This window comes from Larimichthys crocea, chromosome V (genome assembly GCF_000972845.2).
Source record: "Larimichthys crocea isolate SSNF chromosome V, L_crocea_2.0, whole genome shotgun sequence".
Classification (NCBI taxonomy): Eukaryota; Metazoa; Chordata; class Actinopteri; family Sciaenidae; genus Larimichthys; species Larimichthys crocea.
Window position 1 is genome coordinate 4,895,461 of NC_040015.1, and position 26,331 is coordinate 4,921,791.

General features: G+C 42.0%; 1 protein-coding gene across 3 annotated transcripts in view; it reads right to left on the reverse strand.

The window, feature by feature from the left end:
- Positions 1–349: 349 nt before the first annotated feature.
- atp10d (ATPase phospholipid transporting 10D) overlaps positions 350–26,331 on the reverse strand; it is a 37,084-nt gene continuing 11,102 nt past the window's right edge. For all 3 annotated transcript variants that reach the window (XM_010735428.3, XM_019265288.2, XM_027278728.1), the window contains 20 exons: positions 23,311–23,515; positions 22,406–22,491; positions 21,651–21,757; positions 16,138–16,269; positions 14,046–14,158; positions 13,091–13,343; positions 12,788–13,008; positions 12,500–12,691; positions 10,124–10,808; positions 9,930–10,036; positions 9,369–9,495; positions 8,251–8,435; positions 6,622–6,919; positions 6,393–6,469; positions 5,809–5,934; positions 4,613–4,813; positions 4,435–4,515; positions 4,206–4,310; positions 3,902–4,089; positions 350–3,138 (listed from right to left, as the gene is read on the reverse strand). In XM_010735428.3, the coding sequence (XP_010733730.1) occupies positions 2,958–3,138; positions 3,902–4,089; positions 4,206–4,310; positions 4,435–4,515; positions 4,613–4,813; positions 5,809–5,934; positions 6,393–6,469; positions 6,622–6,919; positions 8,251–8,435; positions 9,369–9,495; positions 9,930–10,036; positions 10,124–10,808; positions 12,500–12,691; positions 12,788–13,008; positions 13,091–13,343; positions 14,046–14,158; positions 16,138–16,269; positions 21,651–21,757; positions 22,406–22,491; positions 23,311–23,515 (3,670 nt within the window). In that variant the 3' untranslated portion in view covers positions 350–2,957. The remainder of the gene's footprint in view (positions 3,139–3,901; positions 4,090–4,205; positions 4,311–4,434; positions 4,516–4,612; positions 4,814–5,808; positions 5,935–6,392; positions 6,470–6,621; positions 6,920–8,250; positions 8,436–9,368; positions 9,496–9,929; positions 10,037–10,123; positions 10,809–12,499; positions 12,692–12,787; positions 13,009–13,090; positions 13,344–14,045; positions 14,159–16,137; positions 16,270–21,650; positions 21,758–22,405; positions 22,492–23,310; positions 23,516–26,331) is intronic.

The following is a 26,331-nucleotide window of genomic DNA, read 5'->3' on the forward strand; positions in this document are numbered from 1 at the left end:
TTGTAATATCTTAATGCTACCCATGTGTTTTTCGTTCTTCTCTTATTTAAATGTTTATTTTTTGCTGTTTGTCTCTATTTTGTCCATTCTATGTTTATTGTACTTTGAGGAAAATTGGAAAAAAAAAAAAAAAAAACAACATACTGTGTGATCACAGACACCCAGTAGTGTCGTCAGGTAAGTCTCTGGACATCAGATGAAAACGAGGATTATGAAGGAGCATCCAGATTGTCCACAGTCAGCTGTCAAACAGAAACTTTCAGGCTGGATGATCTGCGGTACGTGGTCGTATCATAACAAGGTGACTTCATTCTAACTCCTTTCAGCACACACTGCACAGACAACACACATGTGAGCAACTATCAGTTTATTGCAACATGTCAAACAGTGCAAACAGTCATACATTCAACAAAACAACTCAAATACAACATTAACAATATATTTAAAAAATCCTCATCAGACTTTACTGCCTAGCAGTCTTTAAGGTGGACGTCTGAAAGTACTGTGAGTGAATCAAGTGTTCCTCTGCTGGGCTGCACCAACAACGACTCAATGAAATGAGCTTTGTTTTCTTCATTTGGTTTGAACCCTAACCCTATAAAGCAATATGACTTGAACAGGGTTTTACACTTCAAGGCTGGACCAGGGTCCACGTATACGTTACATCATTTTAAAGTGTTTTAATGTTTAATATGTTTTCAGGCCTCATTCAGCTTCCACTCATATTTGTACAATATCATCAGTCAGAGGAAATGCAGCGGAGACTGTTCAAATCATGTGATTCCATCACCATGGAAGAGTAACGCAACTCATGCAGACTTGGTCTTTACACCACAAGCATGTTTTTAGAGTCTGCTAACTGACATGATCATTTAAACAGTACAGTAAACACAAGGAGGTAAAGCCTGCAAATACAGCGTGACAGACGCGATTCTTTGGTGCGTTCGTTGGCTTTGTCAATATCATCTAATATAGACGATAGACTAATCGACTTCTATGTTTAAATAAACGACACATTTAACCTGATCTTGTTCATCATTGAGGTTCATTTGTTAGTGCAGCTCAGCCCACGACTACGACTCCTCAGTCAACCCTGATCAATTCTTCAATCCATGATGTATCACCACGTCCTTCATGTACAGATGTACAACCGCAGCCTTCGTTGAATGTTGATTGCAGCAACTCAACCAGAGTCCAAAATCAAGTCAGCATGACTCATGTGCTCCGGTGTCACCGACGCAGCAGGTAAACAAAGACAGGCTGCTCGTTGTAACATCTCAGTCAAAGTCTGTCAGTCCAACCCTTCACCGTCTGTAAACACATTCCAACAACTGTAAGCGCACCAGTGAGTTTGTTCATCAGCAAACTGTGTCAGCTACGGATTAAGAAGACAGCAGTGTTAAAGGCTCCATAGTGTGATTGAGACAAGAAACAGAAAAACAAACAAAATAGTATTCACAGAGCCTCCGTCACGTGGAGGCTGAAGGCTTCGGTGGTAATGGAAGAATGGCACCACCTTCCTGTTTTGTGCCATCAAGGAATCTCTAAGGCTCCATCCACACTGCAGTTTAGCAACACATTTGATATCAACAAGTGTCCCTGTCTCCATGACAACCGAGCAACCCTGTTCAGGGTTGAAACCTTCTGTAGTATGTTAGTGTTTAGATTCTTTCTGGTTCTTGAGCACACAGGCTGCGTTCGAGTCACACATTGTCACTTCCAACTCGACAAATACTGCTGATTCATCAGTGATACGCTGCAAAATATAACACTGTAGGTGCCCCACTAGTGCTGTATTTGGACAGGACAGGTCTCTGTGGTCAACTTTGTGAGAATAAATATGCAGTTAGACTTTATTTATTAGTTAGACTTTCAAAATAAAGCTTGTGTGGTAACACCATGTAATGCTCGCACTTTGATTAGATTTAGGAGATCATACCGTTACACACCTGAAGTAGAAGAAGTCAGTGTTTACTTCTTTTTGCACAGGGGACACAAACAGCGGTTTCCTGAGTGAAAGTACTATATATAGAAGTACCCGATGACGTGACAGTATTTGACGATGGGAGTTTGAGGGAATCATACGTTACAACTCTAGCAGAGACCAAAGCAGAGCTAAAGAGTAGAGTGACTCCTCTTCATCTGGTGGATACACCGCTCTGATGGGATGCTGATGTTGCACTAACTCCTTGATGTAGAAGTTGTTGTTTGAAGTCAATGTGAAGACTGTTTTGTTTGGGTTTCTGAATATTCCTGCCCCCTTGTGGTCAAAAATCACTAGTTAGAGCTTTAATCCATCCATTATTTGTCATGGCTTATCCTCATCAGGGTCACCGTGGTGTCTATCCCAGCTGACTTTGGACTTTGGATGAGGCGGGGTACACCCTGGACAAGTCACCAGCTTATCGCAGGGCACATAGAAACTACAGCTTTAATGTTCAATATAATTAAGATCAGATTTGACCCAATAACCCAATAGAACAGCTGTGACACTTGTCGACATGAAAGTGAAGCAATGAAACTTCCAGTTCAGCAGTCTTCCAACAACATGATCATGAATATCCAGACAGAATGACAAAGATTTGGTCCAGTTCGCCTGCAGTGTGAATGTAGCCTCGACAGTGTGCTGATCAGTCCTGCGTTGTGGTGGATCAACATCTTAGCTGTAGCACGCACCAAAGGCCACTAGAGATTGCTGTCATACCTTCATGACAAATGTTGACTCCTATAACGACAGTATTGTCTCTGAGTATTTGACATTTCACAGCTTCATGTTCAAATAAAACATGGTTTTCTTTTCATAGCTCTCAGTCTCTCCAGGAGTTGTTCGGCTGTTGAAGCAGAGCTGTGAAATAGCTGGTGAGTGCAGCATCCATACAAAGTATCCATTCTGTCACTTGAATCCAGCATGTCAACATCAGCAGAAAGTCTAAAGTGTGTGTGAGTGTACACAGAGGTCACGACACCACTGAGGCTGTGCTGGGCTCCAGGGCGGGGTTGTCAGCACACACCGGCACCCTGTTGGCTCTGGAGTGACTCTGGTTCCAGCGCTGCATTCTCTTGCGATACCTCTCTGAATCCGTTTGGTCCATGTGGGCTGATCTGTGTAAGGTGTTGTACAGAGTTCGAAACAGCAGCCTGCAGAGGACAGGACACAGTGTGGGTATCAGTCCGTCCACCAGGACTGCATCAGTAAATGACCGAGGACTTAAAGTAGCGACCATAGCCTAACTGAACACTAAAAAATGATTTGCCGTAACCAGTAATACATCAAAGTATTATTAGGTAATTTCTACTTTTATTTGGCACTGTCACATTTTTTATATGTTTGATTATATTTGATTCTACATTTGCAAAAACTTTCCATGGGAATTAACAGGAATTCATAGGAATAAGCCTGGAATATACAAAATTGAAAATTGGCCTATAACAGGGAACTTTAATACAGTTGGGAAAATATATTTGAGCATAATCTTGACTAAAACAACCAGACTTCATGCAGGTCCACTTGAATATCTGCTGTTCCTCAATCACATGCACATAGCACATTGCTTACTGCAGGGCTACTGAGGCCACACCCCCTACCTGCACAGGTGATTTCTGTACCTGGACCACACTTTATAGCCCAGAGCAATGGAACGGAATGGGCATATTCTCTTCTGTCTATGATCACTTAGAACCTTATCGACCAATGAAAAAAGATGTTTTGTTCCATCATGTATGCGGCATAGATCGAAAGAGGAGAGCTTTGGTTAATAACACTCTGAGTTTGGATTCATGGACGATGAGCTCTGTGATCTCTCTGAACCAAGTCAGACTAATGCAGCACGTCATCAGGGACTGGACTGAAATGTGTCGTGTGTGATCGTAACACAACATATTTGAGGGTGGGGGTGTGTACCTGGGTAACAGAGCCGTCACAGTGGTGAGAGCACACACGATGTAGAAGAGAGGCTGGGACATCTGGAGTGTTTCCACCCCCACAGGGTTGGTGGGGGGGCTACAGGTCACACAGAACAAACTGAAGAGCAGCACGAAGCCAAAGTAGGAGCCACCACTGAGCACCAAGACCAGCATGTGAATCCACGTCTGCAAAGGAACAAAGAGGATTAGAAACCCCAGTGTTTTGGTATCCCTGTATACCATATATAACACACAGGCAAAACAATGGAGACAAAATCCCGTTTGCTTTTAGTGTATCTGACCAGAGTGTGACTCTCGATAACTTGGTGCAACAGGATGATGAAGAGTGCTGAGGCGTTGATTGGAGAGCCAAAGGTCAGTTCCCCAACGTCTGATCCTGCATATGCCTGAGACAAACACACAGCGATCTTATAGAGGGATGGAACTTGCGTTTACTACATCTATGTTAGCTGGGGGAGCAACATTTATACCAGTGCTGGTTGAGAAACCAAGCAACTGTTTTAGACTTACAAAGTAAGGCACAAAGAAGCACACAAGGCTTTGGTAGAAAGCATCCAGGACTGTGACCCAGAACATGTAGGGAACGTAGACCTGTAGAGAAACAGGATTCATCTGTTAGTCCTCCTGAACACATGACAGCACCACAACAAAAAACACAAAAATACTATTTATGCGTGTGTGTGGTCACCTTGGTGGTCTGTATCGCCCGATAGAGTTCAGGCAGCTCCATCAGGGTGTCTGCAGGCGTGTGCCGGTCCAGGACGCCGTAGATGAGAGGAGGAACGGAGGTGAAGATCAAGTTGAAGAGGATGAGCACCCAGGAGTTGCTCATGACGCTCCCGGAGAAACCACAGAAGAACTGATACCAGAACAGCAGATTCACGTACATCTACAAACACAGACACAAAGACACACAGTTATTGGTTGCATTTGTCTGCTTTTGATTTGAATTGTATCTTGTCAGGGACAGCAGAGTAGCTAGCAACAACAACAACCTTACATCAGTGTTTTTTGTAGATGATCTTCGACATAGCACTCGATACAATTGAGGGTGCGCATGTGTTTGAATATACACCGAGTAGCCATAACATTATGACCACTGAAGTGATTTATCTGTACCTATCAAAAGTAGACCAAGGAGGGAGTGCTGGGAAAAGGAAACTGATAGAACAATCCCAGAGGAGGTGGGAGGCTTCAAATATGGGAGACTCAGTTTACATCTACCTACTCTTTGTTTTGGAGAGATTTCTGTTGGAAAAATCTAACTTGTTTTTTTTTTTTATTAACCCCAATCAAAAATCTAAATTTAGTGAGCCTCAGCACTCTTGCTGGAGGGAATGTGGATCAGTCTCAGCAGACCATCCTCACATCTTCTGGTCATGCCCTTATATTACGCCCTTTTGGAAAGAAGTGGGTCGACTGGTCTCAGAGAACCTGGGCCTGACATTTGACTTTCCTTTTACCTCAGTGTACCGTGGTCATGTTCCTAAAGGTCTCAACAAGAGTGACTCTTGAAGGCTGCCAGTAAAAACTCTTATCATCAGCATAATCAACTCTTTTCATGTTATGGAGAAAATTACTTTCACTATTTGATTACAAAAGAAGAAGGTAGACAAAAACTGGACAACATGGGGCTAATACAACCATGTAATCTTCTGTAATATATATGTGTATTTTTTATTTTTTTAAACTAGACCCCTGGGGGTCAATGACCTATGCCCGTGCCCTTTCTATTGACTTATCCTTACTTTGTATATGAAAAAAAATTCAGAGCTCATCTTTTCTGTGTTTACATCAGAGCAAAAAAAGAAAAAAAATGTGTTAAAAAGAAAAAAAAACAAGTCCAAAGAAGGAAAAGCGGTGAACACACAGAGACTAACTCACCACGTTCTTGTAGATGAAGTAGAGGATCATGTTTGCGAGGCGGGAGTAGCACCAGGCACCGTGGACCAGCAGCAACTTACTGAGGTGTTTGAACCTGGAGATGGCAAAGTCACTGGACATCACAGCCTGGGGAACAAAACAGGGACAACAATATCACCATCCATCCAAATCCACATTTAAAGATAGATTAATTAAAAACCTTATGTGAGTTGACCAGAATTACACCTCCTACCATAATATCACATACAGTACTAGTCAAAAGTTTGGACACCTTCCCATTCAATGTTTTTTTCTTTAATTGTATTATTTTCTACATTCTAAATCAACACAAAATACATAAAAAAAATATGAAATAATGTGTGGATTTATGTAGTAAACAAGAAAACCAAGGTTGCAGAAAAGGTGAACGATGGTATCTACATGTGTGGTTCCCACTGTGACGCACTGAGGAGGTGTAAGACCTTGCTCTGTAACTGTCTCAGCCTCACATTTACTAACAAAATCTACCAGTGTCTTTTATAAAATCTATGAATGAATTCATAATTCTGGGGTGTGTTCTGTCAGGATGAATTCTTGTGGTTTACCTGCATGCCCTCCTGGCCAGATATCCCGATGCCTACATCAGCCACTTGAATCATGCTCACATCGTTGGCCCCATCACCTTAATGAACACAAACAACTTTTTATTGTACAAAGCATCATATATACTATCACCCATAAGGCCCAGACCTACTGTAACTACTTTATTTCAGTTTTAGTCCAACAGTTGTTAACAGGTCCAACAATAACTGGATTGGAATTAGGAGTCCTTACCCACAGCCAGGGTCATGACGCCAAGCTGGTCCCGGATCAGCCGGACCACCTGGCTCTTCTGTAGTGGAGTGGACCTGCAGCAGATGACTGCCCTGCATCTGCAGCTCAGCTTGAGGAAGTCACTCTTCAGGTCCTCCTGCAGGGCCCAGTCCAGCGTGCGGCCGTCTATAACCAGAATGAATCCATCCCCGCTGCCTGACGATGATTCCCCATGATCCCCAGCTGCAGTCAGTTCAGTCGAGCCATCTTCACACTGCACTTCCAGTTTGAGGTCCTGAAGTAAAGCTGTACATGTATCCTGATGGGAATAAAAATCCATAAGTCATGTAGAGTTAAAGGAAGTTTCTGTTTGTTTGAGTGGTCCTATTTTTCCTTGAGTCAAATCAAATCAATTTTATTTGTATAGCCCAAAGTCACAAAGTACATTTGCCTCAGAGGGCTTTACAATCTGTACAGAGTCGCAGCTGTTGGCAAGTGTGTGTAACTATTCTGGAAAAAAAACATCTTAACAACTTCTGGCATGGAATCTGGTGCAGACAATATATATCCTCATTTTTTGACTTTTCTTCTGGCAGCACGGTCAGACTGAAGTTACTCCTGGATTAACATTTCAAGGTATGACGTGATCTAATGTAACCATATAATTTGAACTCCAATTTGTAACTTTGTTTCACGTTATGTTCAGCATAATCAACACCCCCTTTACACCCCAGTAGAAGATCACACACAACAGTAATGTGGTCGTCATGTTTTTTGCAACTTTTGAGAAAAGAAATTCAAAGTCGCAGTGGCCTGGTCAGTCCTCCCTGACTCTAGGACTCACTTCCCCCATGAAAGCAGCCTCCGTCTCAGTAGACTTTGATACGTGAACTCAGGGACTTTATGACTTCCCACAGTGGTGTTACAGGTAGTGTCTTTAAAAACTTTTCAAAGGAAATAATAAAGTAAACACTACGGTGAACTTCTGGGCTCTACGCTATCTTTATCTTTCAAATGATCTCTGATACTTACTGTGTTTTACCATGTTTCTGCTCGTGGATTTACTTAAGTTGGGCAGAATCTAACGTTAACTCTTTTGATCCACTTTGTTTGATTCCATGGCAACCCAGAGTGTTGACATGGGCCATGTCAAAACTTGTTTCAACAGCTTTATGTAACATTAAAGCTACCAAGGCAACCGATCTACAATGAACACTTTAAAGACATGCCTTTTTGTGAATTCTACTGATCTTCTTGGCAAGACTCACCCTGCGTAGCATCGAGGCAGAAAGATTTACGGTGCCCATGTCTTCAGGTCAGAAATGCTTTTTAACATGTTGTCAACGTTGTGAAAAATTAAATTTAAACCCAAACTATGATCATTTCCTAAACCTAACCAAACCACAACTGAAAACTGACAAAAAAAACCCTGGGGGGTGGTGTTTAACTCAGTTGGTAAAGCAGCCGCAGCATGTACAAAGGCTCAGTCCTTGCTGTGGAAGCCCAGGGTTTGAATCCGACCTGTGGCTCTTTGCTGCATGTTATTCCCCATCTCTCTCTCCCCGCATTCCTGAGAGGTAAAAATGGGGAATGCGAAAGATAAAAGCCTAAAACACCAGTGTGACTCCACTCCATCCATCAGCTGCTCACCTTACTCCCACAGCTGGCTGTCAGCAGCTGGTCGTTGGGACGGAGGAGTTTGCAGGCATAGGCGATGTTGATGGCCGTCTCCTGTTTGTCTCCAGTGAGAACCCAGACTTTTATCCCGGCTTTCTGAAGAGCTTCAATGGTCTCTGGAACCTCCTCCTGCAGTCTGTCCAATATCCCTGTGGTACCTGAAAATACATGCAGAAAACTTTCAGGACTACAGCTCCCAGCTTGGATGGTCCATGTGCCAAAACGGGTCCAAGTGCAGCACCTCAGACCTCTCTCCTCCCTTATTAATACATCAATTATATATTCTTTTAAATGCATAATAAGAGTAACCACCGCTAACAGCCTCAAACCTCACAACCACAGACACCTTCAGTTAAAAGTCACCAGTTAACACGACCACTCATTAAACTGAAACACAAGCAGTGCACTCGGTGTCTGAACTGCCAGTTCAGCGGGGGCTGTCTCACTCCATAGACATAATGACGTGATGATGTTAGAACCTGTACAGAGTCAGATGTTGGATCACTAATGGTAAACATATCTCCTTGTCTGTAGACTAATGAACATTAATGGACAGAGTAGTTGTGTCACTGTCCTGAGGGCAGTGTACTGATAAATCCTCCATTCTCCATGGCCGAGCCTCAATAAGCCTTTCAGCATAAGACATCTTGGACTCCTGTGCACTTTTCCTGAACTGACTGGACTGACCATTGATAAAATAAGGATAGAATCCTCAACAGGAACAGATGTTTACATGAGTCCTTTAGATCTAAGATAAGATAAGGTTCAGCAATTCAGAACAGAAGCCCATACACTCATACATTAGATTTCCTCTGTTTTCTGAGTTAATTTCATTAGTTGGAACAGCAAATGTTAGTTATATAGTTTTACCATACGATAATGCTATGCTGTCTAGTAAATGAAATCATTGCAGGAAACGTCATTCAGTGTAGCAATGTCAGAACAACAAGAGAACGTCACAGTTGCAAAGACTTTACGTGCTACACTGTCCTACTAGATTGTTATCTGGAGAAAACAATGTTTCTATGCTCAAACCCCATTGGTTCCCAGAAGCAAGGAGCTTCAGGAGGGAGGGATGCAGGGTCTCGTACCCAGCAGGGTGAGGTTGGTCTCCAGCCTCTGAGCCGAGTCCAGCAGCAGCTCCTCTCTGTTCTCGATGCTGCTCTCCGCCAGCAGCTGTCTCTTCAGCCAGACCTCGTACTCCTCCTCTTCTAGAACCTGCTCAGAGCACAGAACACACAGTCAAATCAGTAACACACACATTCACAGATGCTGTTCACATATCTGTGGGACTGTACTTTATGATGAGACAGAAAAAGAACTCAGGTAAGTTTGAAAATCAGCTTGTGGCAGGAAAATCAAGTTTACTGTGCTGAGCTGCCATCAGGCTGTAGTAGTGATGAAAAGCTGTGATTGGACAGCTGTTTTTCATTTTGGCATGTATGATAGGTCTGTGTTTAGACGGGAACCCCAGATTTGCAAAACTCTCACAAGACTCAACCATGCTGTTCCTTTGTGTAGAAGAAGTTGCTTTTAAGGCTTTTTATGTAGGAATTATTATTTATGATTTTGATTTTTACCATTTGAGGAGCTCAGAACACTTTTCTGAGGGACTATGTATATATACTCAGCTTCACCTCCTGAGGCGTTACCTTTTTAGCGACGCAGAGTGTGCGCAGTCCGTCTCTGGCGTAGCTGTCTAAATGTTTTTGGGTTTGTTCTCGGATGTGGCTGTAGATCTCCTGAGCCTGCTCTGCACCTGAACACAACATGAGGACAGTGAACTCTTCATATTATTTGTCTTTGGATCAGTCATCAGTCCCCTACATTGCCTCTGTTAAGTTACCTTTAGGGGTCTCGCTCAGATCCATGATGACGGAGTCGGCTCCCTTGGTGTAAACCACCACCTGTCCTGAGAGCGGGTGGCGAACCACCACTGACATCCTCTTCCTGTTGGAGTCAAAGGGCAGGATGTGGAGCAGCTGGACAGTCAGAGAGCCGATTCCTGGCAGGTCCACCATCAGGCTCTCTGCAGAGCGCCCCCTTAGGGTGCAGCGGTACGCGTGGGCCGCGTGGACCAGAGCCGCCTCATCTGGACTCTCTGCCTCATACAGCAGTTCATCATCAGAGTCGCCCTCACAGTCCACTTCTTTGGTGAGCTCCTCCACATCCAGCCTGGCTCCGTCAGGGTTGGTCTTGGTCTCCGTGATATCATCCTCCGTCTCCCTCTCCTCCACCTGTCCACCATGTCCTGCTTCCACTATGGAGGACAAGTCCAGTTTACGCCTCAGGTTAAGGTTTTCCAAGTTGCTTTCTTGGACTGGTTCTGACTCGTTTGTGGCGTTGCTGTTGGGGGGGGTGGAGAAGTTGGAGGAGCCGGTCCTCCCTCGGGAGAACAGCCTGCTGGTGAAGCTGCGAGGGCTGCCTTTGATCTGCGGAGGGGAGAGCGCTGAGAAAGGAGAGAAGCTGAAGCGCTGGAACATCAGCTTGATTTCCTCCAGAGACTTGAGAGGCGTTCGAGCTTCAGGCACCTACAGGGACGAGACAACAACACACAACGAGCCATCAGTATATCAGGGAAGTAAGAACTTCAGTAAAATGTTGCACTAGTATCACTGTGATTGGACCTTTCAGCTATCAAACATAATCGTTTCTATCAAACTTTAACTGAATTAATAACTGTGTCATTAATTCATTTTTAGTGCACAGTTCTTATTCTACTACTTTGAAGGGTCAGTGTGTAGGATTTAGTGGTGGGAAGGGGGAAAACTATGGTGGTGGCACAACAGAGGTATGGTTAGGGCTGCAAAATTCTGAGAATTTTCAAAGTTGGAAACTTTTCCATATTTATGGGAATTTATGGGAATAAATGTGAATAACAAAACTGAAGGTTGGCTTAAAGTTAAATATAGTTGTGGAAAAACTGTCATACCCTTGACTAAAACAACCAGACTTCATGCAGGTCCACTTGAATATCTGCTGTTCCTCAATGACATGCACAGAGCACGCTGCTTACTGTAGGGCTACTGAGGCCACGCCCCCTACCTGCACAGGTGATTTCTGAACCTGGACCACACTTTAGAGCCCAGAGCACACAGAGACTATTGAAGACACACATTTGAGCTCATGGACTACATAATATTGTTCAATAAAATAATCAAACTTAATAAAGTTCTACTGTAAATCGTTTAAACCCCCCCCCCCAATTTCCTGTTAATTCAGATATTTTTCTATATTCCCATGGAGTTTCTGATTTTGAATATTTCAAAAATAACTCTTTGCAACCCTGGTCATGGTGCAGTTGAATAGTCAAAAAAACAACCTCTTATGTCCTTTCCTAAACACTTCTCTCGATGACCTCAATGTAAAATGCCATGAGGTCAAGAAAAGATGTGAAGGAGAGGTCATAAGGACTTTAATGATCTGTGGTAAAACTACAATGTTCAGATGGACAAAGTGAAGCGTCACATTAAGAATGGTTGCTCACTCTCACCCTCCTGTCCACTCATAGTAAGTTATGGCAAAAGAGGGATGACTAATAATCTACAGTAACTTGCATGATGGTCTGCTGGAAATCAGTCACAGTAAGAGAAAGTTTGACCATCACACTGAATGACGTGATATTCATGTTTCTGTATTCATTTGAATGGTCAGGATAACTTAGAAACTTTCTAGTTATTAACAACATTTTGCACCAGTTTTCCCCAAATTTTCAAATAAACGGATGTTTTCTTTTTAATGTCTGGTTGTGAATGACTGAACAGTGCATTCTGTGTTGCTGTCACATGGAATTGTGGGAAGGCATTATGATTTTTCCCTTGGTAAAGGATGCTCCGGTATATCTTCTCCTAAAGCAGATAACAAAGGAAGCATCGGAGCTCCTTTTTCTTAAGATTTAGAGAATTCGAACAGCTCTTATCTTGGCAGCTATGTAAATACTTCTGGGTCATTGCACTCATCTATAAAGGGCTCATTCTACAGTGACAGCAACGTAATGAAAGAGCCCCTTTAATGAGTGTTTTCACTACATGTTACCACTGCTAGAAGCCTCTGTCACACACACCAGAACAAAGGTCTAGTCACGCTTGAGGACAGTGGATGCATGTCACCATAACAACTAGCATCTCTCCAACAAATCACTCCAAACTATGTAAACAAGCTGTGCAAGGACAAATGGAATCTCAAAGTCTTCAATACACGCTCACGGACGTCATCTACTCACCACATGTCGAGGTTGGCTGGGCGAGGAGACCACCACGCTGTTACAGATGGCCAGAGCGAGGAAGAAGTCTGTGATGTAGGTGAGTTCCAGGTTGGATGGAGTCCCAGAGGAGCTGTCACTCAGAGGCAGCATGGGAGAGCAGAGCCAGCTCAGCTTCCTCACGAGCTCGGGGTCTGGTATGACCTCCTTCGCCTGAGCGGACAGACACAGAAGCAGCAAGGTGAGTTCTCAGTTATGAACCATACAGGCTTGAACTCGAATAAGTGTGTGTTTGTGTGTGAGTCTGACCACGCGGCTGCAGAAGGCGCTGGTTCTGGGATGGATGTGATTGGACAGTTGGTCCTCCTCATCCGACTCCGCAGTGAGTGTGTGCAGAGACACGGAGCTGCGGTTGCAGCTGAGGGAGCGACAGCTCAGAGATTTACGACTGCAGCCCGACTTCAGAGTCACAGAGCGATCCACCGCCGCCACCTCGTTCTTCTCCGCCTCGTACACCTCCAGCCTGCGAGCTGACACACACACACACACACACACACTTAGTGGACTGCGTCAAAGTCAAGGCGTTCCTGCAGTCATATTAGCAGCTCTTACCATTTTCCTCATGAGGATATTCCACCCCGTAGATGCTGCAGCGACGGAACACCATCTTGTTCTCTGTCAGAGTTCCCGTCTTATCAGAGAACACGTACTGGATCTGACCCAGGTCCTCTGTGATGTTGAGGGCCCGGCACTGGATCCTGGAGTCCAGCTGCTCGTTGTACAGGTCTAAGTCATTGTGGATGAAGTAAATCTGGCCCAGTTTGACAATCTCAATGGACACGTACAGAGAAATGGGGATCAGCACCTGTTGGGCAGAACGTGATTACAGCTTTGAACATGGAACATGTTGGCCAATCAAATACATGCAAATGCATACAAGGGAATATCAATCTGACTGGTGTTAATGAATGATTTATTTCATTTGTGTTTCTATGTGTGGATGAGCTTTGTGTCTTTAAGTGTGACAAGAGTAAGCATGTGCAACAAATAATGCAAAAACTCTTGTATATATATCTGCACATATACACATGTATAACAATAAGTAGGAACAATGATTAAAGCACTGTTCAGGAGGAGCTCCACACACCCTCATTTATTCCTCCATCTATATTTATCTCTTGGGTCTTGTTGCTTTGTGTCTGTTGCAGACCTTCCTGCTTCATCGTGAGTGACTTTTTTGTTTTTGTTAGTTTAACCAGATGGAATACGTTGAAGAAAATTCATCCAAGTAGTTTTAGTGTGTGATAAAGTCACAGTTATGAATACTAATGTGGAAAGCAGGTTGACATTATGATGCCATATCTCATGTGTTTGTTGACAGCTCTTGTGATATGACAAAATACAGAAGTACGGACAGTAAATGATTCACTGTTGCTTCTGAAACTGCATGTTATTTATTAGGAGGTGGAAGTTGTTGAGTAGTTTTGACTTCTGTTATTTACTGGCTGCTTTTTACCAAACATTTCAAGAAAAAGTTATCCCAGGATTGAAATCGTTAACACTCTACCTGCAGCACAATGATCATAGTCCAGAAGACATAGAATGCAGCCAGGGCAGGAGACGTCTCCCCATCGACCTGAAACAGAGGATCTTTGAGGCTGTTCAGCCAGAGGCCATGTCCTGAAAGACACAGAGACACCGGAGCAGCTCATCACTCTCAATAACTAGAGATTAAAGCTGGATGTGGTTGTGTACATAACCCTGTCATGTATAATAAGAGTGAAATGGATTTTCACAATTTGTTCAATTAGAAATAGAAAATAAATGATCGTAAAACAGAGCAGTGAGAACAGAAATAAATAATTAAAGTTATTACTGAAGCACTGCCAGTAAATAAGAAGTCAAATGTAATCTAAATGGAACTATTGAAATAATTTTAATAAACTATAATGTGTCACAGTGAAAGTCCAAAACTGAGCTTTCAGTGTTTTAATCACAAAGGTCACCTATGCTCAAGTTTCAAGTTTCAACCTGTCTGTGAAGTGAAGCCAGTGCAGAAGTGTCAAAAACTGCAGTTCCTCAAACGTCCACTTGAGGCTGGCTCTAGAAGTGAGTCAGTCTCCATAAGTCCCCATGTTCAAATGTCCAACTTCACAGCAGAAATAAACATGTTTACAGCCTGGTACAAAAAACTGTTTTGGTCTCTGTAGCTAATTTCCCCGTTCATGACAACTGTACTGAGGGTGAATTTATATACAACTCACCTGTTCACATTATATTAAGGCTTAAAGTTATGCAGAATTACAAGCGTGGGCACTTTAACTGACAGGTGGTCATTACAAATGGCTTGTTTGAGCACACAGGCATCGTTCAGACTGCCTTATGTCCGTTGATGACCTTTGCCGATTTTTAGATTTGAGCACGATTACCAACATGGCGGCAGCCAGTGCCACATGGTCCATTCATATGCTTTCACTGATCTGAACCCACAATGGCAGAAAGTCATGTTTTCAGTATGTTCAGGTATTTTACTTCATGGTATTTTAGAGTTTGTCATTTCCTGACAAACTGTAAGAAGTTGCTGATGACTCCTCCTGTGCGATAGTGCCTCTGATCAGTCAGCGTTTCTGAAGGCTGCTGCTTCATCACTTTAATCACTGATTTTGGTGAAACTGAATCAGATTTTATTTATGTATTTACAGAATACATTGGCTTGTTTTCCCTCTGCACAGCCAGCTTTAGCCTAACCACTTGCTAAAGTCACTAACTGCTAATGAACTGCTGCTAACTGAATCAACAGGGAGTAATGTTACAGTACCGTGGTGATTTAAAGACTTTCTTGGATGAAAAGAACCGCTAATTATATACTATTATTATTATTATTATTATTTATTATTATTATTATTATTCTTATTATTATATACTATTAAACTGTGGTATTCTATATATTATTATTATTATTTTATATTATTATTATTATATTATATTATATTATTATTATTAATAATAATAATAATAATAATAAAAATAATAAAATACTATATTATCATTATATAGTGTATTATTATTATTATTATTATTATTATATGCTGTTATTAACAGTAACATTACCATCATGCACCTTATCTACCTATGTATCTTGTGTTTTTTAAGTGTCCCACTCTCTGCTTTATTTTGTATTTTTCTACCTCAGTATTTTATTCTATTCTATCTTTATTGTATTCAAATATACCAGACTGCTACGACGACCTCATTTCCTGACTTAATAAAGTCTGTCTTATTAGCTCTGTGCAGCTAAGCTAACTGATTCAGGCCTGTGAGGCCAGGAACAAAGTCACCTCAGTAGGACTCTGTATTTCCTGTTTTCAAAGGTTGTGGTGGTCCCAAGTTTGGGATGATAGACGCTGATGCTATCTGCATATTTGTGGGGGGGCTATTGTAAATAAAATTAGTATCCATACCAAGTGCCTCCCTATCTGTCCCTTGTTACAGGAAATGTCAAAATGAGGCTGCAGACAACACTCTGCTTTGTGTTTGGGAACTTTAAGGCCTGGGGGCCAGAAAACACCATGAGGCCTGCAGACAGTTTTCCTGCCTGCCTGAGCAGTCTCTCTGGCTCTCCACTGACTCTGTGTGATGTGAAGAGTGTCAGTACACACCTACAGCAGCAGTCAGACACATGACGATGAGCAGCAGCACGCACCACAGCACGTCCATGTTCAGACGCTTCTCCAGCTGGCTGCGTTTGTACCTCGGCCCGCTGTTGTTCATCATGGCTTTGGTCTCATGACCTGAGTCACACAGCAAGAGAAGAAGAACAGAGCACGCTCAGTAAATACACACATAAACACATTAAACACCACAACAGAACCACAAAAATAAACATTCAATACAGCACATAAATCCATCCATATAGCTCGCCACAGATGGCGGTGTGCTCATTAATGCTCAAGGATGAGTTGAGGGGGTGGCTGGGGTCGTGTCCTACACTGTGTGCTCTGTGTGTAATGGCTTTACTGTTGAGGTCTGAGAGGTTGGGGGTGGATAGACCAATGATTTTGGAGGCGTGCTGTGTAATGTGTGTCACTTTCTTCTTATTGGTGTGTTAAAAAAGGCAGGATGGGCAGTAAAGGAGGATGGGTTGGACTGTAGTGCTCGCAGGGCGCTGGTCTGGCTGGCTGCCCATCACACCACTATCTCTCTCCCCACGTTTGCATGTCTATGAGCCTTGCACTTGTACTGTATGTGTGTTTGGGGTTAAAAATGCATGTAAATAAAAAGATTGAGTGAAAAAAGAATTTCCCCGTTGAGGGGATTAATAAAGTATATCTTCTTCAACCTGTTAACGATGCTTTTATTCATAGAACCTCGGTGGTTAAACTCTGGTTCTGCTTTCAAACTAACTCTGCTGAGTTTGGTTCAGTTCGTTTGGGTGTGATGAAAGCTGGTAATCAGATTCTGGTGTGAAACAGCTGAGAAGGAAATGAAAGTGACTTGACAAACCAACCAGGAGCTCCCTCTGAAAAAAGAAGAAGACGGACAATGCAGTTGCTAAATCTGCTCCTTCCTCTCTCCCTGACCCTCCTCTCACCTCCTCCCACTGTCCAAACTCTGAAAGCCAGCATCAGTGAACGAAGCTGCTTCAGGTCTGATTCTGGCACAACTGTGGTCATGTGATAACCGATCATTAACTCCACATTCTGTGTATCTGTTGGTTTTATTGATGTTCACGGCTCACTGGTCTAATGTTCATCCCGTGCACTCGTGCATGTCATTGAACTGGAATGTGATCTAATCTAGAATCAACAGCAGTTAAATCCAAAGCCAACGTGTTTTTGTGTTCATGGCACCTTTCAGTGCCCGAGGAATGGAATATTATGATGAAAACTACAACCTGCAAACACAACAGAGAGCAGAGAAGAAGAACGGCAGGTTGGGGGATGCAGCAGTCTATTTTTAGTCACAGGCTAGTTGCTGCCTCAACTCGGATGAGTTTGTAAAGACGTGCACGACGAAGGCTGCAGAAATCATGTCCTCCGACGAGCAACAGGCTTTTACCAACGTCAGCATGACGAGAAGCTGATGCACAGGGGATTTGGATGACGGCAAATCAAATGTCTTTGTCAAAAAGCAGAAACGGTGGACACAGTGTCGTTGTTTCTCATTTATTCACTGAGTAAATGTCTACTTGCATAAAACGACTGAAAGCAGAGAAGATAAATACTTTTTGTCCGCTCTGAGAAACAGCAGTCGGTTTTTAGTTTTAGTTTTTATGCTGCTGCTACCTGACTGCTAACATCGAAGCCATATTATGAGAATTCTAGATCCACAGGTTTTAGCTTTCTCAAGTATCTTAGAGAGAGGGAAGGTTTAATATCAGTCTGTAATCAGCTGTAGCCAATCAGCTGTGTGACTTTCCTCATAGGTTATAGTTAATTTGTGGACTTTCAGTCAGGATTTAGGGTGCATCATAGCACAGAGGCCGCACTAGTCAAAGTTACTCGTCTCTGTACTTGTCTTGTTGTTCACGTCAATGATGAATCCTCCATTCATACCAAAGTCAGTCACGGAGTTCCACTGGGTTCTGTACTAGGACCACTTCTATTCAGTTTATATATGCTTCCTTTAGAGAACATTATTAGTTATTATTTTGAACTCTCATTGGAGCATTGAGCTGTGCAGAGTGAGGAGACTGATTGTGGTCATATTTAAAGACGATGCACATTGAGCTTGAGGAGGTTCTCAGAATGTGCTTCATTGCAGTGAAATAAAGGGAAACATTCAGAGTCGCTGTTAGTCATGATGCACGCGTATTTCAGGGTCTCAGTCACGTGCTTGGGTTGCTGCCTTCCAACATCTGAGCAAATTACTTTTACACTCATCTCAGAGAGGTTTGCTTACAGCTCAGTTCAAGCTCAAGCCAAAGTCACTGTCCTGCTGCAGCCTCCTCAGTGTTTCCAGCTCAGAGAACAGCACGGCTGAATGTTCAGTGTCCTGTTTAGACTGTATACTCATGGCAGCCTCCGTCCTTTGGCTAACAGTCTGTGGACAAGAATGAGTGTTGTAACAATACCTGCTGTTCAGTGTTGGCAGCAGGGGGGGGCTGCACCCACTCACTAGACTGGTTCTACTTGTATTATCTGGACCCAAAACACACAATAAGGAAGGAGGTGTAGGACATAGACTCTCACAGCACATGGCTGCTACGATCTGGGAGTTGGTATTTCAGGTATTACAAGCAGCAGACATGAGAGCAGAAGCTGAAGTCTTACTCACTGACCCCCATCTCCAACGGCTGATCTGGATCTAGATATCTCACCCTGATGACAAAACACGTTCATGCAGGTGTGTGTATGTATGCAGGCCAGTCAGGACTACATATGGAGGTGATGATATATGCAAGGCATGACGGCATTCTTATGGTAACTTCACCTCCCTCTGCTTGCTCGAGCGGCTCATTAGAGAGCTGCAGAGAAGCCAAACCTGTGCCAAGTCCATAGAACACTACAGTACGACCGAGACAAGTCCTCTAGCTCAACTGGTCTCATATTTAGATCTGATCAAAAGCTCACGTCATTATCCAGATGTAGACCAGAGGCTGATGTGAAGCGGAGATGGGTTTTTGACACTATACTATTACACTTTGATACTTTCAAAGTGTCACAGCAGTAAAAGCTCTGCATCTAAAATCTGCATGTCTCTAATGAGAAAAAAAACACAGTAAATGCAGATTTATGGCCAAATATGGACAGAAAAACACTAAAATCATATCAGAAACTTTAAAAATACATATATACAGAAATCTTATATATTTCTGACTACATGTATGCAGAATTTAGGGAATGTTTGACATGCACCAACAACACGAACAAACTTGTATGTGTACAAAACGTACTTGGCAATAAAGCTTTTTCTGATTCTGATTCTAGTGTTATATTTTAGCATTTGATTATCTAAGACTTTAATTATTGATTATTTAAAGAAAACTGAATTAATTCATCTATTATCTGTAATCACTTATCCTCATCAGGGACAGGTGGGGTATGTACAGTAGCAACATGTAATCTAATAACGTCAAATAATGTAATACCTGATGATAACGTAATCATTTGACATTTTGAATGTAATAAAGCCAATAATGTAATACCATGCCAATAATGTAATAACTTAGAAATAACTAGACTGATTAGACTTTCTCATCTAACACTGAGCAAACACATGTAGGTCACATGACCACTGCCCTCTTCCTGAATTCTAGCACATTCCACTAAGTGATCTAACTACCATACTGTACACATTTCACAGTGATGAATGAAATCATATTCCTCCATACATGAAATTATGAAGATATAAATATCTAATCAAATAAACAATAATCTAAATAAAGATTTTATACAACAAATAATTCTCAAATTGGCTCTTACCATCATAAAGAGAAAGAGTGCTGCATAGTGTGTACGCTTTATGAATGACTATGACGGCTATGCCATCCACTAAATCTTTTTTTTAAAGAGCAAACTGCACAAAAAGTGCAAAATATTCTTTTATTTCCAAGAACTGCAGTCCTGTTGTATTATTACATTATCAGATAACGTTTTTTTTAATGCTACGCCAACAACGTAAGAACTTATTACAAAATAAGTGGCAAAATGTTATCACGTTATTGGCTCAAAAACGTTGTTACATTATTGGCTTTATTACATTTAAAATGGCCCAAATTATTATGCTATTGGCAGATTACATTATTGGACGTTATTACATCATCGGGTGCTACAGGGTACACCCTGGACAAGTTGCCAGCTCATCACAGGGCACATAGAGACAAACAACCATTCACACTCACATTCACACCTACAGACAATTTAGAGTCACCAATTAATCTGTTATGGTTCATGTCTTTGGACTGTGGGAGGAAGCTGGAGTATCTGGAGAGAACCCATGCAGACACAGGGAGAACATGCAAACTCCACACAGAAAGACGAGAGTGCTAACCACTGCACCAGAAAAACTCAAAAAAACCTACAGGACTGACAGTGACCTGAACACAAGCTATATTCACAGAGCCTTCACTCTCTTCACCAGGGCCGGTTCTAGCTATGGGCAATGTGGGCGATCCCTCGGGGGGGGTTGTTCGCCCAGGGCGCAAATGTAGCCAGAACCGGCGCTGCTCTTTACGCACAAAGAGCTCACAGAACAACAACAAAATGAAACCTGAATTTGTCAAATTAGCCGTACAGAAAGGGTCAAAGTGGAGTGTGCAGGACTTTGTTAAAACCTTCTATAACTCTGTGGCAGTCGTGTGCTGGGGAGGAGGAAGCACAGACAGAGACAGAATAAGACTGAACAAAGTGGTCAAGAGGTCCAGCTCTGTCCTGGACTGTCCTCTAGACTCCATAGAGGAAGATGTTAGCAAAGTCCTCTCACCTCCTGCATGAGACTGTGGAGGTCTTAAAAGGCAGTCCCTACAGGTGTGAAATTACTACAGGTTAAAACGTACCAGGTGTCACGCACCAAGAGAAACCAGATTATGAATCCAGACTGTGTGTACAGAAACAATAGAGCACGTGGTTTCACAGATTCACTCACTTCTCTTTTTATTGAGGCACTGTTCTGACAGACACACCTCTGTCTGAGCACTTTGATCAGACATAGAAAGTCCCTGCACTCACCCGCTGACCTGCAGTTGAGTTACTGTGGTTACTGAATGATCTTGTTTGAACAGAATATGAATTTAATATTTTTTTAGCCTTTGATATATATATATATATATATATATATATATACATATATACACACACACACACACACACACACACACAACTGATACTAAACTGACATCCTGTCCTTGTTTTCACACCACAAACCCACATTTTCAGGTGGTCTGTTTGTTTAGTCCACATCAGAGCTCAACCGACAGCAAAACCACCAGCCCTCACCTGAACTGAACCAAAGCACCGAGAGCTGTATGAACAAGTTAACACCAATACATGAGGGCAGGAGGAAAGGCAGAGAGGACGGAGCAACGTTAACACTGAGAGCGGCTGTCTGTGGACGACAGACTCCATCTTGAAGCACGTTAAGAGATGCGCATAAAAAACAAACCACATCTTTGAAACATGGCTGCATGCCTCAAACTGAAGCTCAGTAGTGCCGAGTGATGCTGAGCTCTTACCAGCGTAGACCACGATGCCCACAACGGTCTCCGTGTTGCGGATGGTGCAGCTCCTCAGCAGCAGGTTGTTGTTATGGAGACCGACACGAACCCCATTGGGGTGCTCCCTGTGCACGCACACACACACACACACACACACACACACACACACACACAGACAAGAATAAGGATTCAGTGGCAAGAATGGGTTCATTTGCAAGTCATGCTTGTTCCTCCCACCAGTCGGTGATCACATCTGTATTGGCTCTCTAGAATTATCTGTTCACGTCACATGTGACAAGTTCTTGTGGAATAGTGACACAGTGCTTTATCAATAAATCAATAAACGTGAGGTCTGAATGTGTTGCTTTCTCAAAAGGGCCATTTTAAAAGATGAGCAGTCACACTGTGGCTGTGAACATGTGATGATGTCATGTCGACATTTTCACAATACATTTTACAACGTTAGAACAAACAGTGATAAAAAACACTAAAGCACTAAAATACTGCATGCAACATTTCCACTGGACATGCTTCAACAACGTCACTTTTGTTCCATATATTGAATTGATATGGAAGAGGATTAGGGCCAGATGTGAGTTTGGACTAAACTCCAACTTGCTCTAAAGTCACAAACTTTTTTTTCCTCCATCCTAAAATTAAGATTTTGTCTTGCAGTCCGAAATGAAAAAAAAAGATACAGAAAAACATAGCATATGATCGATCCAATGATACGCAGTACAGAGATAATTGATAATTGAGAATAACAAACTCACATGTAACCTCTGAACCTGCTGAGGTCATTGTTGGGATTCTCACACTCGATGCGACTGTGGAAGTTATCAAGGGTGAACTCTGCTCCCTGATGAACACACAAACACATACCAAGTTCAATCCAGCATGCATGTAATAATACGCACAATTAGAGGCACATGACACGCGATGACGTCAATGCAAAGTTTCTATTGAAGGTTTTTATGGATGCAAGCAGAGGCACAGCACCTGACTGTGTCTGTTTCTTAGCCTGACACCGACCTCATGAGTGAAAAGGGGAACTTTGATTTCACATATCAAATTCTGTTTCCGAGTGTTGGAAAGTACTGCTGTATATGTGAAAAAAACTTTTGTCTCCAGAGGAAGTGATATCCGACACAATGCTGCTGTTGAAACCATCTTTTATATTATATCATAAATAATGCAGATCTCCACCAGGCCTGGAACCACTAATGGCCAATAACTCACCGAGTTGTTTCATGTTTTAATCTCTACTGACTTACATTGTTCAGAGACTGTGTCATTTCTCGAGGCAATGTCATATTACAGTAAAAAGAGCAAGAAAGTCTGCATAAGAAAGAGACCCGTTCATATTGTTTCTTCACAAAGTCCACCATCATCTTCTTAGTCTTGCTGACCTTCAGGAGGAGGTTGTTGTATTGATGTTACAGAGAGCTACTGTACATTTTTTTTTCTAAATGTAAAAACGTAACGTAAACATAAAAACTATTTTAAAGAGAGCATACTGAACTGCTGTGTCGTTTGGAAGCAGAAACCACATCTATAGAGACATAGACATATGTTAAGTTAATGAAAAGAGAGAAAATGGGTTAAAAGATGCAGATTTGGTCTTGGGGCCACAACTTTGGGAGACTATAAGACTATCTTAATCCACTTCATGTCTTACCTGAGATGGGAGGTCTAAAACAACCTGTCTCTGTTTCAGGTTGGTCTCTCCGTCCAGGTTGGCGGTCTCAATATAACAAACCCCACGAGGGTCAGAGGAATACAGCAGCAACATGTCAGCAGGGATGATTTCATTACAGGACAGACGGACAAAGTCTCCAACTCGCACATCCTTCCAGCACTGGTCAACATAGGCTTTCTGTGTGCTGTAGGACAAATATGGTAGAGACAGAAGAGACAACAGTTGAGGCTTTTGGAAACTCTTTTAGGACAGAGTACAGAGGGATTTTAGTGTTTGAAATAGGAATTTTTTAAAGAACAATTTTGAGGTACACTTCAGAAGGAACTTTTGTATTTTTTATCTAAGATTAGCTACTCTATGACTATTATTACCATTCGAAGTTCCAAAGAGATTTCCCCAAAAAAACTCTCAGATGGCTTCATTCAAGTAATTGTGTGAGGTCCAAAGAAGTAAAATTATCTAATATTTCACAAATAAGCAAAGATCAGAAAAACAGTTATGCTGTATTACCCAAGCACAGAGCCCAGTGGGAGAATCAAACATTTCAAATAAAATAGGGCCTAAAATGGAGCCTTGGGGTACACCACAGAAGAGGACAATGTTCAGTCAAAATTGAAAATGATACAGATCGTAGACATTAGTTAAAGACCCTAAAAGCCTTCTACATGTCGGAAAACAGTCTAAAACAGTGTTTCTCAAATATGTATGTGTACGACTTCAGCCACCACCTATCCAGCTACATATGTACACACAGGAGAAAGGTTTATTGCTATTTGGAAGAATTTTTATTATTGATGTTGTTGAGTATTGAATGGAACTGGTTCAAGAACACATTGGGTGGAAAAGGGGTACTCCTGATCTGCACCTAACCCTTCCTAATATATCCTGTTGGAGTCATCACCGTCGTGTTTTTGAACCATTCATTCTACCTCCACTTATTATCTCCTCATCACATTCTAGCTTGTAACTAGTGATGGATGTATGCACAATGTTTCTATATAGATTTGTTTAATTAAGAGAGTACCATCAGTGGTACAGAGAGGTCCAACATATTCAAACTGTTGCACTTTTGGAAACCTAAATGGATTTTTTTTTTTTACCATTTCAAAATGGTATTTAGTTTTGGAGCCATTATAATGTAAAGTGAAAATATTTATCCAAGAAGCTGAGAGAAGGAGTGTCATTAAAACTGAAACTGAAAACATTTGCTAAGAATACAGTAAGAACTGTGAACTATGGATTACCACATGCATCCTGTCAACATCACCTTGTTGACAGGATGCATGCTCTTACACAGAGATTGAGAAGTTGCTGGTAGAGGTTTATCAGTTGGAGGTAGATATGCAAAAGACAAGAAGTGAGCTGGAATTCGTTGTAAAAGGGTTCACTGACTGGTTGTTAAGCTTCTGTTGTGCTGTCTGGGATGAGCCTGAGCCTGTAAATCTTGACCTATTTTTTTTTCACCATCATTGATTACTTTCACAGAGTGTGAACTTAGTTATGTCTGTATAACTATTTATTTCTGTTTAACATATGTTTTGAACTTGAACTCAATGGATTCTTGAACTTTTAAACTGTACTAAACAAATGTGCTTCAATCTTCATACAATTTCCAGAGGAAACTTCGAGGTACCCAAGTGAACTCTGAGTTCAGTGACCTTTGTTAAAACTAAACATGTGATAATATCTGTAATGTTAAGGAGAATATACAGGTCAGTCTACAGGAATAAGTCTCTTAGACGATGCTTGTTGTCTCATCGGTTTGACTGACATCATATACAGTTCTCTCTTAAAGTAACTGATGCCAATTCCTTTATTTTTGCTGTAGAATGAAAACATTTGGGTTTGACATCAAAAGATAAGACAAAAAATATACATACATATACATATCAGCTTTTATTTCCAGGTATTTAAATCTTGATCTTATACACAATGTAGAAGATAGCACATTTTGTTTGAACATGTTACTGACAGACTTGATGCAGTTATTGCAAGCAAAGGATCTGCAACTAAATATTAGGTTTTATTCAAGTCTATCTGCTCACATGAAAAATGGGTGGGTTTAAACAAAAGGTGCTATCTTCTACATTGTGTATTGGATCAAGATGTAAATACTTGGAAATAAAAGCTGAAATGTTGATCTTTTGTCTCATATTCATCTTTAACCTACCTGCTGTAAACATGACAGAGGAGCCGGTTGATCAAATGATCTGACTTAAACCTGCGGTAGTCTTCCCAAATATCCTTGATAGCCGTCACTGTGAGCACCAGTAAGATAGGAACAAGACTGATCTCTGCCTGGAATGCTTCGACCACAGGAACAAAGTTGAGAGCAGCAAGGAAGATGAAGTAGACATTGGCAAAACGATGGAGTTGTTCAAACAGATTTTTGGGCAGAAAGGACAAGAAAGAATACTTTGTGGTCCGGATCTTGTTGTTTTTGTATGACCCCAGGAGATTCCTTAGTTCCTCATCCTCTGTTGAAGAGGGTACCACGGTCCTCTTCTTCTGCAGGTATTGTTTGGTAGAATGAAGACAGGATGGACGTTCCAAGCTATACATGAGTCCACTGCTCCAGTAACTTCATCCATCTGCTGGTTTATGTCTCCACTTCAGAGTCCAACCTACTGCAACTATCGTTGCGATCCAGCTGTAATTTTACTTCTGCGTTCCTACTGTCCCTATCCATTCTGATGTAGAATCTCTTTCCATGTGCCTCCTACGTAAATGCATGGACATGGCAGGCGAGGTGGGAATGGGAGGGATGAGTGGGAAATGAACCATGTAGAAGAGGTAAATTATCGCCACACCTCAAAAGGGCACTCACGCTGTAAACAAACTCAAGGTCCAAGTTTTACAGCTGCCTGAATAGACTGGTTGTGTAATCAGATGTAGGGAAAAGGAGGAGCATGGTCATTGATTTCCTGACGATCCTTCAAGATCAGAGCAGTGATCGGATTCATTTATCCATTCGTGAAGTAGAATGGTTTGATAAAAAAC